Here is a 14813-nt window from a genome sequence, read left to right as displayed (position 1 = left end):
CTCACTACATCACATCATACTGCTGGTAGTTGAGCCAGTCAACATGCAAACAAATAACGCAAACTTTATTTTTCTTTTAAATTAAAGAAAACAATATCAACACATACTAATTAAAGCCTTAAGAAAACACAGGGGGGAGAAAAATGTTGGACATTTCTGTCGCTGGGAGCTTGTTAACATGAAAACACACTGCGTATTCCGTGTTGTTTCTGCTCGTGCATGAAAAGCCATATTTCAAAAAGTGGGGCTGATATTTACGGAGCTCGAAGCTCTGATATCAGCCGGTGTCGCCCCAGGGCCTTACGTTTCTCAGGTGGTGGAGCTGCTGTTAGGTTTCTGGTGACTGACCTTGAGACCCCTTCTGCTGCTGCTGACCCAGGTCTGAGCTGGAAAACTTTTTCTGTGAAGCCAATTGCTCCATTTTTCATCAGGTAGCTAGCAAACTTGCTGCAGCTGTGGCTAAAGCAACAATGAGAGCTTTTTTTCTTTCCCTTTGTTTCTTTTTTTTCCGCTGTTACTGAACAGAATCTCCTGTGCATAGTTCAGATCGTATTAACTCAGTTGAGACAATGAATTTTTGACAAATAATGAATCAGAAAACAACTAAAACAACTCATTGTCTAAAATTATGTAGTTTAACGTTAATTATGTGCATTTATATTTTTCCAAAATGATTTGGCGACCCCCAGAGATCATCTCGGGACCCCAGTTGGGGTCGGGACCCCAAGGTTGAGAATGGCTGGTTTAGAGCGTTCTCCAAGATGGAAAGCAAAGCCAGACTTCATAGCTAAGCAATGAACAAATGTCAGAATGACAGAAAATAAAGCAGAAAAAACTCATGTCTTTAGAGGAAGATCTAATAATTGTGACAAAAGTAGGAAAAAAGGGTTTAAAATGGAATAGTAAGTGGCAAAAATGTAATGAAAATTGTGTGTGTGTGTGTGTGTGTGTGTGTGTATCTGCGTGCAGCCCTGCCCCACTACTGACAATTTTGAGTCTCCAATGAACCTAACAAGCATGTTTTTGGTTTACTGGAGAAATCTGGAGTACCTGGAAATGATTCAACCCTCCTCTACACTGGGGTGCTGTCTGACCGGGTTCAAACCAGGATGCATCTTATTGAGACAACAGTATAACCCACTGCGCCTCCATGCAGCCCCTACAGATATTTTAAATCATGTAATTATTAGAGACAGAACTTCCAGCAGGAGAGAGGCGGTCAGGAAGATATCAATAAACTGTAAGCTCCACTGGTTCCTTTCATTGTTATCAGACTTCCTGTGTTGTGTACTTTCCTGAATGAGCTTAAATGTTTATTTTAAAATCAGATCATGAGCTGTAGTGAAATCATCCTTGAGCTAGTTTTAATTGTAAGCTGTCACCTTAAACTCAGAGAGAGGAGCTCACCTTCACCTTCATACGTAACTTTGGTGTTTTGTCGCCCCCTGCTGGACAAATCAAAAGGACAACAACAAAGCAGCAACCATTAAAGCTGAAATAAGATCAGGGCATTAAAGGGAAATATTATAAAACATAGCTATTTAGAACTATAGAGCATTAAAAAGAAAAAAATTAAACATCCTCAAAACCCTTTAATTGGATTTTGTGATGCATGATGTCAACAAATCCTTAGAAAACCATGAAATGATTTTGTCAGCTTTTAATGTGAAAATTGACACATTTGTGACTGGTTTCCTTTTTTCTAAATAAATAATCAATACTGTTATCTATTGATTTAGCAGAATAGGAGGATATGATGCAGTTCTTTGTTTAATTCTACAGCAGGGGCCGGATTCTGGATTCAGGTCTAATCTGAGGGCCTAACAGGGTCCACATTTAACCATTACTGTCAACCTTATTTTCACCAGTAATAAAATATGGAAAAAACAGCACTGATGATAAACCATTTGGAAATTCATAAAAATAAAAATGGTAAGTTTAAAGGCTCAAATCTGAGATAAAAATTCCAAAAGATCAGAACATATTAAATATAGAAAAATAATGTTTTAAAGAGCAAATATATGAGAAAGTTTAAAACATGAGTTTGAAAGGTCAAAATGTGACTTAAAATTTTAAATTGTGAGTCTGATAGGTCAAAATATGGGATTAAAAAGCCAAAATTAGGAGTTGAAAATGTCAAAATATGAGCTAGAATTCAAAATGATGTCTTAAAAAGTTAAAATTATGACTTAAATTAAAAATTGGGATTGTAAAATGTCAAAATATGATATGAAAGTTAAAATTATTCATTCAAAATGTCAAAATATGAGAAAATAATTTAAATCATGTTTTTAAAAGTCAAATATGGGATTAAAAAGCCAAAGTACGGAGTTGAAAAGGTCAAAATATGACTTAAAATTTAAAATTGTGAATCTAAAAGCTAAAAATGTGACATTCAAAGTCCAAATTCTGAGTTGAAAAGGTCAAAGTATGAAATGAAAAGTCAAAATCATAAGTTTCAGTTGTAATCTTGAGAAGCAAAATTGAAAATACAAAATAAAACACATTAATTTCTTTCTCCATTTTTTGAGTTTTTTATGAAATCTTTCTTACTCTTCACTTTTTCAGATTTTTATGGCTCATGGCTAAACAAGGATATTTTAAATAATCAAGCTGAAGTTTACATTTTTATACTGGAGGACCTCATACTGGTGGGCCAGTTAGAATATGATACGATCTTGCGGGCCGGATATAATCGTTCCACGGGCCCGATTTGGCCCCCCGGGCCATGAGTTTGACACCTGTGATCTACAGGATTCCACCACCCTGTCCAGCACTAACAACCATCACACCTCCACAGTAAGTCACCTGTCTTCCTCATTTGAGGTGAATATCTGTCGCTCAGTAGTCCTGTGATTCTCTTTAGGTTCATTTCCCTGTTGACTCGTCTGTGAGGATAAACGGGACAAAGCAGAGCTCTAAAAACAGACAAAATCAGACAGGTCAAAAATCAAAGATGCCCTTAATAACAAGTATAATAATCTGTTTAATGTTGATGACACAGAATAAACACCAGACAACGATGAGAGGACAAAAAAACACCATGAATACAAAAACTTCAGGATCACAACATAAAAACATCCAACGATAAATCATAAAAATAGAAATGATTTCATATAAATGTTTTCTGAACCTTTGTTTAAAAAAATTGGTGCAGATCTGATTTTTTTTCATCTAAATGCAGAAACGGATTTTAATATAAAACAGCAGGTTTATTAAACAGACAGTCCACACAAAAGCCTTCATAAATATTTACCTTTATAGATGACCTTCACAGAGATACGGAAGCCCTAAGGGGACATACATCATCATACTTTTTATTTACTTTTCTGTCATGATAGTGAGGATCCAGACTCAGGAGACTCAGGAGTACAGGAGGGGGGGATTCTTGATGTTTTAGTTTGATATTATTGTTTGGAGTATTTGAGCAGTAAGTATAGCTTTTATTCTGATAGCGTCAGTATTTTGGCATCTATATTATGGGCAGGTAAGATAGGATGGGACGGGCACCAAGCAAGGTGAATGTTTTTTTTTTTTTTTTTAACCAGAAAGGAATGAGCCAGGAGCACGCCACCAAAACGGAAAAGTATTTGAGAGAAAATCTGGTGAATAAACACCAAAGAAATTGCATTTTTTTTCATGGACATTTTTGTCCTGCCTAGCATCCCCTATCCCTGGGATCCGAGCTTAGTGTTGGTTTTTCAGTGGATGAGAGAAAACTGCCCAAAACTCGCCATGTTTGCACAAAATACTTTTAACCTGAACTTCATTTATTTGACTTGTAGTGAAAATCACTGAGGTAAAACTTATGAAGACAGACAGAGCTGTGACAGCAGGGAGCCAGCATGCAGCTCATACACACCACAGCTGTCAAACCCAGCAAACACACATCCAGTCTGAAGCAGCTGTAAAGCAGTCTACAGATCCAGAGCCCATAAGGCCCGTTGCCCAGTATGTCACTGTTTTCTCAGCATGCATGATCATTACCTAACCAGGGGGAAAAGATGGCAAAAATGGCACAACCTCCATCAGCCTTGTCTGTGCTGCTTTTTCTCTCAACATGTTAAGGGACAGCTCAAAACTCACAATGAAGAGAAATTCTCAGTTATGTCAGGTCTGGGATGAGCAAAATAAGGCATCTAAATGATTAAACGCACAGTTACAAATTAGTTGTCTTTTAACCAAATTCTTCAAAATTTTAACCCTGTTAGGCCTAAAACCCTGTTTAAATGCTGTGCAGTTAATCCAAAATCAGATTATATTGCCATATGGCCTGCGCAATTTTCAAATGGCAGAAGATGAAATATTTCTTTAACCTGAAAGTTGTGTCAAAACACCAGTTAAAAATGTTTTGCAGCAGAGACTCGATCATAGAAGTGCCATTTTTTAGAAGTCTACAAAAGTCCTACTCTGTTCATTTTTGAATGCTTTTCTTATCAAATATGAGAATTCCCTTCAACACAATTTATATCAAATTTGCAAAATGAGTCAAAATGATCACAATAAAATATTTTTCAACATTGTTTCGCCCTTGTTTAATTCATTATGTCCTTTTACAGTTGTCTTAACAGAAGTATGCATTCATTGCATGTGTTCATGAGTATGTGTTAACTAATGTGTGAGAGAGAAACAGTGTTCTGATTGGTTTTGAGCTCCATAGGTTCAGGTTTGCATAATTGGACCCATACATGACTCTGTATTGTATGTAAAGTGGCCCTTATACACGGGCCTTTATGTTGTTTTTCTAGGATAACAACGCTGGTTTTCCCTAACCTGGCATGCCAGATGGATTTGTTCTGCACGTCCATCTGGTAAACCTCTCATACACAGCGTTTGGGAAAGGGCAGAGCCTTTGAAAAAAAAAAAACTCAGAGGGTGATTGGACGGGTAAATCAGAGCAACAAAACACGTGACGTAGACGCTACCGAGGAGTAAATTCCACTAGAGCTGCATAGCCGTCTGTTGACATGTCAGTACACGACTTCTGTCATTTTTGAAAAGAAAACAACTCACTGCTGTTCTTTGTTCTTGTAATGAAGAAATGTCATCAAGTTGTGATAAAACTGGCTCTTTAGCAGCATCCACGCTAATCTCTTCCACCATAATTGCACCGGCCTCTTGTCGCTGCTTACTTACGTCAGGACTCCACCGCACCCGAAAGTACTGCCTCTCGACGCTGATTGGTCCTATCGCTTTCTAACCGGGCCCAAACGGTTCAGATGGGAGCTTTGCAAGATGGAATCACCAGTGAGAAACACGGAAACGGGCGAATCCATCTGCTTTGCATGGTTAGGTTTTCCCATGAGAATGAGGTAATCATTCTGAGACCTTGACAGAAGACTAAAATGAACTCATCATGTAAACTTAGTTAAATAAAATGTATGGATGTATGTCTACTTTGGGCTTCCATGCAAAGAGGAAAGCTGAGTACATTTACTCAAAAAACAACTTTTTAGCACTTATATTAACTGCAGTATTCCTATTTCACCTAGAGGGAATATACTTTAAGCTTCACCACGTTTAACTTGTAGAATCACCTTTTTAATATAAAATATAACAATAATAAATAATGATAAAAAATGAATAGAACCTTATTGATCCCTGATAGATTTACACAAACTACCCAGCAGTTTATAAAGTCAGTAAATGAGCTCCAATAACACCAATAACATCATGTAACAGTATATAGATTATTCTGGATAATATGAAGGTTTACTGTTAGTGTTTTGACTTTAACGCTCTTATAACTCTGCAGAACATCTCTGACATCAAGAAGAGACATTAAAGGAAGCCTGTCGTGTGTTGTTTTTTACTTTTTCTGCCAATTATGTGGTTGTACTTATTTTTAGAGACATTCCCTGTTCGATAGGCAGCGATCTCTGGTTTATTAGCTGCAGATGATGATGGTAATGTGCAAAGGAGAGTGGAGTGTAAACTAAGAGTAGACCCATTTCTGCACATCACTGACTTTAAGTTGCACCTGTAACCACACCCATCAATGACGTCACAGCGCCTAGTAGGTCGTTGTTACGGCCCCAGCTGCCCTCTCCTATGTGTGAGATTAACCTCTGTGGAGTGTTCTGTGTGTGTATGTGGGTGTATTTGTGTGAGGGTGCTGTGATCTTCAGGTAATGTCATCCACCTGTGCTGCCAGCTGAGAAGCTTGATTGGTGTGCAGCTGAGCTGAAGCAATTAGCCAATCAGAGAGGACCTGCACCTACAAAAGCTCCCTGAAACACCAGTCTGCGGCAGCTTGGTTCAGAATCAGCTTGCCCCTGTACCTCTTGTCCAGATAGCCCTTGAAGTTAACTTTGAATTGTTCTAACTAGAACTTAGTATTTGCTTTGTTAACTACAGCTGGTTATCTTTGTAAATTGTTCTTAATTAGAACTTGTTATTGTTTATGAGGTACTCGTTCACTTAAGATTGGGCCAGGAATTTAGTTTAGTTTAATTCACACACACATGCACATTAGGTTGCTTTTATTGTTTAGTCTCACTAGGAATTAGGGGTGCTGTTCCTTTTTGATGTTAGATTTGGGTAGATAGAGTAGGCAGTTAGGTTTATTTTTATTTATTTTCACAAACTAGTCAGCTAGCTGCTAAACCTTAGTTTTAGTCCCCCTTTATACTCTTTTACAGGTAGGATCAACATGCACCGGTCCTTTCAGTTACCTCTTGTTTTCCACATGTTGTAAAACAGTTTTACCTCTTTTGTAATTAAATAATTTTTGGTTTAACCAATTCCATCTGGTTTTGTTACTTCCCTTTTTCCCCACGAGCCGGGTCGTAACAGTCGTCTTTGTGTTGCCTCAATTTGTTAAATTTCCTGAATAAATTTAGTTTGACTATTTGGTCAGACAGTTGGAGTTCTTATGGGAAAAAAAACATTTCAATCTCTAATATCAGATGTTCCTGCAGACTTTTACTTTGGTATTGCTGTGTTTGTGCATGCGCTTCCTGTTTGTCACCACTTGATGAAGACGAGCACGGCGAGCGCCGCATATCCGAGGATGAGGAAGAGCACTTTGAGGAGCCGGTCCTGTTTGTCCTCCAGCTCTCGCGACAGGATCTCAAAGAAAGTGACGAAGAGGAAAGTTCCGGCGGCGAGTCCCTGCAGCACCACCGACACCACGCTCCCTGCCAGCGTCTGCGCCGACTCGATGCCCATCCCCACCACCATCCCCAGAGGGATCATCAGGCTCACTGTGACACCCAGCTTTGCCGCATCCTTCATCCCAAGTGACGCCTTAGCCACGCTCACTCCAAGCGCCACGGCGGCCAGGGTCTCATGCACAGCCACGCCTAGGAAGAGGCTGCCCAGCTTGGCGCCATCCTCCTGAAGGCCGAGCGCCAAACCCTCAAACACAGAGTGGGCCGACAGCGCCAGGACCAGGCTGGCCAGCCGTAGAGGCCCCGCCCCTGCCAGCTCTGCAGGGCTGAAGTGCCCATGCTGGTGTCCGTGTGAGCGCCGCCCACCTGCTGACCCACGCGCCGAGGAGATGAAGGGCGTGTCATACTCAGAGTCGCTGCCCGCCTCTGAGCCGCCAGCGTTAAAGGTCTCGAGGTCAATGAAGGACGGTTTCTCCTTCCTGAAGGTGAGCACGGTCTGCTCCACAAACACGGTGAGGAAGAAGCCAAGCATCATCATCGTCTCAGCCAGCGGGTAGTCGCTGCTGATCTTCAGCTGCTGGAACACGTCTGACACCTGGAGAGGAAACACCGACCTTGTCTTTTAGACAGTTTGGCACAGTGATACTCAACGTGTGGCTCTTTTGTGATTATTTGTGGCTCTTTTAAGCTGTAATTTGAAACATTATTCCCCCAGAAAACCCTAAAATGGAAAAATTTGACCTCAGAAATTATACATTGCAAATAACATTGCGTTTGTTTCCCACGCTTACACAGTAGGCTTTAATTGTCAAACTTATTTGTCAACCTCTATTTTTGTCTGTATATTTCTACTGCCCTTATTTGCAATTTTTTGTTACTTCTATTCCAATTTTACTGCTTTTAGCCAATTTTTGCCACTTCTAGCCAATTTTTGCCACTTTTATCCTGCTTTTTGCAAATAAATGCCTCTTTTTGTCCATTTTCCCACCTTTTTCCCACTCTTGACTCATTGTTTGCCAAATTTTTGCCACTTTTCGACCATTTTTGCCACCTGTAACTCATTTTTTGCCACTTCTCACCCATTTTTGTCATGTTTTGCCCTTCTATCCCACTTTTCTCACAGTGTTAGCCACTTTAAGCCCATTTTTCCCACTTCTTTTTGTCACTTTTTACCAATTTTTGACACTTTTATCCTGTTTATTGCAATTTTTTGCCCCTTTTTTCCAATTCTCACCCATTTAAGTTGCCTTGCAATTAAATGTCACTTTTTGCCTATTAATCTCACCCTTTTTTCTGGTTTTTACCATTTTAGTGACTTTTCACTCATATTTGCCATGATTTTACTACTTTTGGACCATTTTTGCCACCTTTACCTCATGTTTTGGTCACTTCCCACCCATTTTTCACCCAAACACTTTCTCCAAGTATTTGCCGCTTTTTGACCATTTTTGCCACTTTTCACCACTTAGATTGTGGCTCTTGCAAATGTATTTTTCAACAATTTGGCTCCTTGGTTGAGCGAGGTTGAGAAACACTGGCCTAGCGGATGTCCAGTTGAGCTGACATCATTTTTTATAGACAGGTAAATCTGAGTGTCGTCTGCATAGAGGTGGTCTCCATGTTTATAAAAATCAACCCAAGAAGGAGGAGGCAAAGGAAGGAATGGAAGGGACCAAAAACAGAACCTTGGGGAACTCCACAAGATCGAAGGGCACAGAAACACAGCCACTGATTTTTACTTTAACTCAGATACGTTTTCAGTACAAATGCTATGAAAAAGAGGTCCCATTTTCATTTGTCAGTGTTACCTTGTCTCTGACGGCGGGCAGCAGAGCGTTGAAGCACGTTGCGAGGAAAACGCCGCCTCCAAACGAGTTGCAGAGGGACAGAGCTCTCCTGTATCGCTGTGCCTTGTCGTAGTCGACCAGCAGGAGGCGCACCGGGACCAACACGCCTGCCAGCATAAGGCCGAACAATAACAGCAGGCCGAGCAGCTTCGCCACCAGGATGTCCATCCTGAAGCTCCGCCCAGCTTATATTACAACAGCTCTACTGGTGCTGCTGGGACATCTCTACTGGTGCTGCTGGGACCAAAACTGGGGGCAGAGAGGGAGGCATTAGTGGAGGATAGTAATTTAAAGAGACTCAAGAGTGATGATGGGAAACACTTTTAAAAATAACAAAGCTGAAGAAATTCAAATCATACTTGGTCTAGATCAGGCGTGTCAAACTCAAGGCCCGGGGGCCAAATCCGGCCTGTGGTACAGTCATACTGGGCCCACAAGGTAATATATTCTTATTATAACTGGCCCTAAAATATGAGGTCGGCAGCTTTCTTTCAGTATAAAAAAGTAAACTTAGCAATGATGGTATCAAAATTCCTTCAGTCATAAAAATGTGAAAAATATAAAGAGTAAAAATCATTAGATAATAAGAAATGTGGGAAATTAACTTGTGTTTTCATTTCATATTTTCAATTTTGCATAGCACGATTATGACTTCTTTCTATTATTTGGGATTTTATCCCATATTTTGACCTTTTTACATGTATTTTTGGACTTTTGGCTAATATCTAGGCTTTCTATAATTTATTATTTTGATTTTTTATCTTATATTTTGACTTTGTCAATTAATTATTTTGACTTTTGTCTAATATTTTGGCTTTCCCTATTTAAAATTGACTTTTTATCTCATATTTTGATCTTTTCAACTTTTAATTTTGACGTTTCATCTTATATTTTGACCTTTTGGATTTACAGTTTTAAATTTAAGTCATACTTTGGCCTTAAAAACATGATTGTGACTTTCATTTTTAGCTATATATTTGCCTTTTAAAAACATTATCTTTACATCTAATTTTCTGTTTTGACTATTTGAACGAATAAGTTTGACTTTTTATCTCAGTTTTGAGCCTTTTAACTAATTATTTTGACTTTTTGAATCTTAAAATCATTTATCATCAGTGCTTATTTTTTTCCCCATAATGTATTACTGGCGAAAATGAGGTTTACAGTATGGTTTAATGTGGACCCTGTTAGGCCCCCTGGTTAGATCTTAATTCAGAAACAGGCCCCTGCTGTGATTGAGTTTGACACTCCTGGTCTAAGGGAAGGAAACTGAGGAGCAAAGGACATTTAGCTTTATAACATGTACCAGTAAAACTAGATTTATAGAATATTACTTTGGGAATACAATTTTCTAAATGTTTTTGTTTAAAATACCCAGATGTTTGAGTTTATTACAAATCAGTGTAATACTTGAGATGAACTTCCATTGAAAAACGCTTGAAGTATGTATTTGGTGTTTATAAAAGTTAAGGAAATCTCCCGCACTCTGTCATTACCAACATATTTGTTCTGTTCGGTGTGCAACCAATTCCCAACCATTCTTGGTGAGTGCTTTTTCTCTAAAACACTGTTCTTAAGAAATTCAATTAAAGAGGCTTCATTAATATTTTAAGGAAAAAAAGAAACTTTTGAGTATATAAAGCTACAAGTACCAAAACTTTATTTTTTATTAGATCAGTGGTTTTCAAAGTCTGAGGCGGGCCTCCCCTGGGGGGCGCCACAGAGCTTCAGGGGAGGCCTGGAACCATAAACCTGAAAAAGGAGATTTGCTTTGCGAACCTCTGCTGAGCATTGAGTAAAAGGGACAGACTTCTCGTTAGTATAGGGACTATGTTATAGAGCAGTGTTACTCAACCAAAGAGCAAAATTGTTGAAAAATACCTTTGCAAGAGCCACAATCTAAGAGGTGAAAAGTGGCAAGAATGGTCAAAAAGCAGCAAAACATGGGTGAAAATGGGGATAACAAGTGGGAAAATGGTCAGAAAGTAGCAGAAATGGGTGAGAAGTGACAAAAAATGAGTGAAAAGTGACTTCAATGGGCAAAAAGCAGTCAAGAGTGGCAAAAAATGGGCAAAAAAAGAGGAAACAAGTGGTATGTAATGGCAAAGCGTAATTTAAATGGGCAAATGGGGAAAACGTTGTGAAAAGAAGTTGTAAAATGGCCAAAAGAAATATGAAAAAGGGGTATTTAATGGCATTATAACTGAATAAGAGGGAAAGGCAGATGTTTAAGGACATTTGCAAACCAAAATATCCAAAATAAATTAATGTTAAAAATGTTTAAAGATTAGACATAAATGTTTGAAAGGTCTTTATTATTTTCCCCCCAATTTGAATCCTTTTTGTGGGTGGGGGTCCACCAAATGAAAAATTTCTTCTTAGCGGAGGCTCACTCTCCCACACTTTGAAAACCCCTGCTTTAGGTTATAAAATCAAAAACAGCAGAATGCACGGCAGAAAATCAGAACAGATGGAGCCATCCTGATGTTGCTCAACGTTTCCTCAAACTATTTCCTAATTAACGAAAACAAAGAAAACTCCACGGTCTATTTAAACCCGTCATCACAAAGTGGTCGTCACCAGCAATTAAACTTCTGTAAAGTCAAATAAACGGCTGATAACTGCCGATTAAACCCGTATTCGTGTGTTTGTCCGTTTTAAAACCGTTGTTCATGTCGTTGCTGCAGGTGCTGTAAGACTATTCAACCAACGTCAGACCTGCTTCCTGTGAGCCCCTTCAAAATAAAAGAGCAGAAAACACGCTCCTGAACGTACTACTCAATTAACGCAATATGTTGGTTTACTCTTTCAGCGACACGTTTTGTGCTGACTAAATTATTCTGTTATAATTGAATCCTCACAGTGTCTTATACAAACATTCATATACACGGAGGACAAATTTATCTTATTTCCGGGCCGCTCTGTTTAGTTGTCGTAACATTGACGGTTGAAGCTATGCTAGCTGTTGTTAGCCGGTTAGCCCCCCTGCAGGTATGAAGGCTAACCCAAATAAATACGAATGTAAAGTGAAGCAGCCATTTTTATTTCGGCCCTTCATCAAACGCAGACATATTAGATTAAAATATATAAAGTACACTCTGAAAAAATGACAGGGGTCCGTGTTTACCTGAAAAGCCTCCGTCTCCTCCAGCAGCAGGTGTATGAAAGTACTTCCTCCTAGACGTCATCAGTTTTCTTGGCGCCGACTGGTTGGCCTTCTGATGACGTAGCTCAGAGAGGAGGAGCAACAGCAACAGTGATTATAGACTACAGATGTAATGTTCAGTTCAGTGATTAAGGGGGAAAAGGACATTTTTTTACAGCTGTACAGTTAATACAAGAATACTTTTCCCAAGGAAAATATCAACAACATGTATTCATTTCAGGAAGTTTCATGGATGAAATCTAACCTGGAAAAAATCCTTAAACACTAATCTAAATTAAATTAGAAACTAATATTGGATTCATATGAAGAGTGAGGCAGTTGTTAAAATGCAGGGCTGTCAAACTCAATCACAGCAGGGGCTGGATTCTGAATTAAGGTCTAACCTGAAGGCCTAACAGGGTCCATCCACATTTAACCAAACTATTATCCTCATTTTCACTAGTAATAAATTGTGTGTGTGTGTGTGTGTGGGGGGGGGGGGGGGGGCAAGCACTGATGATAAATGATTTGAGATTTAAAAAGTCAAAATGATTACTTAAAAGGCTCATGAACTGGTATTAAAAGAAAGTCAAAGTTATTTATTTGTTCAAAAGGTCAAAAGACAAGATTAGATGTTAAAATAATGCTTTTAAAATGAAAATATTAAAAAAAAGAAAGTCACAACCATGTTTTTAAGGCCAAAATATGACTTAAATTTAAAATGGTGCACCCAAAAGGTCAAAATATGAGATAAAAACTCAAAGTGATCAATCGAAAAGGTGAACATATGAGATAAAAAGTCAATCATAAATAGAAAAAGCCAAAATATTACACAAAAGTCAAAATAATTGACAAAATCAAAAATTGAAAAAACCCTAAACATTAGCTAAAAGTGAAAATAAATGTAAAAGGTGAAAATATGGTATAAAAATCCAAATAATAGAAAGAAGTTGTGATTGCGCTATGCACAATTTAAAATATGAAATGAAAACACAAATTAATTTCCCACATTTCTTTTTATCTAATGATTTTTACTCTTTATATTCTAGATAATAAAAGTCAAAATAATAAGTTAAAATGGTCAAACGATTTGATAAAAAGTCAAAATTATACCTTAAAAGGTCAAAATATGAGTTAAAAAGTGAATATAATAAATTGACAGTCAAAATATGAGTTATAAAGTCTAAATTTTAGATTTAAAAAGCCGAAATCATTAGATAAATTAAATTATAGATTGAAAAGCTCAAAATATGAGATAAAAGTAAAAATAAATTGACAAAGTCAAATTATGAAACAAAAAGTCAAAATAATAAATGTAAAAGGCTGAAATATGAAATAAAAGTCTAAATAATAGACTGAAGCCATAATTGAGCAATGCAAAATTGAAAATATGAAATGAACACAAATACATTTCTTTTCCCATCTTTATTTTTTTCTAATTATTTTTATTCTTTATTTTTTTCAGGACATTTGATATCATCATGGTTAAGTTTACACTTTAATACAGGAGGAAATCTGCAGACCTCATATTTTAGGGCCAGTTATAGTAAGAATAGGATATGATGTAGTGGGCCGGGTCTAACTGTACCATGGGTCAGATTTTGCCCCCAGGCCTTGAGTTTGACACACGTGTTATAAAGAAACATCCGTCTTTATTCATATTACATGCTGATACATGTATATACTGCATACTACAACACCTTAACATCCTAAGACCTGAGCTTTTGTTTTGAATGCATTTTTAGTTTCTCCCTCTTATTTATAATGAGTAGGACCTGATCAGCTTAAAAGCTTAGCCTTGACTTTGAGCAGGAGTTATTTTTTACCAAAATGACACCTGCAAATCTCCTGAAGGTCCCGTCTCTGCAGAAAATAACAGCACAGAATAATAACAGCACAGAAGGCTCAGGATCAGAACAGAAAGAGGAATCACATCATTTGTACCGCAGAGAGTTCAGCTGCTCAACAAGCTGACAGTAGATGAACTTTGCACTTTATTCAACCCCTTGCTTAAAATTCTTTACATGTTGCATATGATGTCTCATTCTAGTGATACTTTTGGATGGTTTTAGTGATGTATTTCACTTGTTTTAATTTGTTTATGTGCTGTCCCCTTGATGTTTGTCTTTTATGTTTTTTATGCTCTTGGTGTAAGGCAAATTCCCTTGAGGCAATAGAAGTTTCATTCATTCATTCATTCATAAAATGAAATTACCTTCAATTTCTGTGTAAACTCTTTCATATTTTTTGAAGTATCCCATACAAGAGCCCCCCATTTTCCTCAAATATTCAGCAAATGTTTCAGTGAAAATTAATTCTAAAGCCTAAACAATCAAGTTAAAATGTCACAAAAATCCCATGAGAATTTCCGAGCAAATGTAAGATGTCTCATCATGTTCCAAATAATTTCCAAATTCCACAAAAATGATGGAAAAATCCAAACACTCAAGCTCTCTGAATCTCCATAAGAAATCATGAAATTTTGTAGAAACCTCCCAAAAAAATTTCAGAAGTTCCCAAGAATCTGCAGGTAATCTTCCCAAAGTTCCATGAAAATGCAAGGTCATTTCCATACTAATTCTCCCTAAAGTTAAAACAAATTTCCAAAATTTCTGTAAAAACAGCCCAAAAAAATCAGAGCAAATTTCTCTCAAACCTTCAGAAGAAACTTGCCAAAATATACAAACATATTCCCCCTCCAAATTTTAT

The 14813-nt window shown here is 37.8% G+C and overlaps 2 protein-coding genes across 2 annotated transcripts in view; both read right to left on the bottom strand.

The window, feature by feature from the left end:
• The window catches only part of LOC121512184 (excitatory amino acid transporter 5-like), a 48832-nt gene extending 48411 nt beyond the window's left edge, over positions 1-421 (bottom strand). Inside the window, exon 1 of the mRNA XM_041791335.1 lies at positions 349-421. Coding sequence (XP_041647269.1) covers positions 349-421 — 73 coding nt within the window. The remainder of the gene's footprint in view (positions 1-348) is intronic.
• Positions 422-5168: 4747 nt separating this feature from the next.
• On the bottom strand, positions 5169-12137 carry LOC121511753 (zinc transporter ZIP3-like). Its single transcript, XM_041790525.1, has 3 exons — positions 12087-12137; positions 8921-9208; positions 5169-7707 (listed from the first exon to the last, which is right to left on the bottom strand). The coding sequence occupies exons 2-3, from the start codon at positions 9125-9127 to the stop codon at positions 6967-6969; spliced, it is 948 nt and encodes a 315-aa protein (XP_041646459.1). The 5' UTR covers positions 9128-9208; positions 12087-12137; the 3' UTR covers positions 5169-6966.
• Between the last annotated feature and the right edge of the window lie 2676 nt (positions 12138-14813).

The sequence above is a fragment of the Cheilinus undulatus genome, linkage group 7 (genome assembly GCF_018320785.1).
Source record: "Cheilinus undulatus linkage group 7, ASM1832078v1, whole genome shotgun sequence".
Taxonomy (NCBI): domain Eukaryota; kingdom Metazoa; phylum Chordata; class Actinopteri; order Labriformes; family Labridae; genus Cheilinus; species Cheilinus undulatus.
This window is presented reverse-complemented; position numbering and strand designations above follow the sequence as displayed.

Excerpts from the sequence above, each read along its gene's own strand:
- LOC121511753 (XM_041790525.1), bottom strand. The coding sequence starts at position 9,127 with ATGGACATCCTGGTGGCGAAGCTGCTCGGCCTGCTGTTATTGTTCGGC. Across the intron at positions 7,708-8,920 it reads TGCCCGCCGTCAGAGACAAG|GTGTCAGACGTGTTCCAGCA; the intron begins GTAACACTGACA and ends TTTCCTCTCCAG.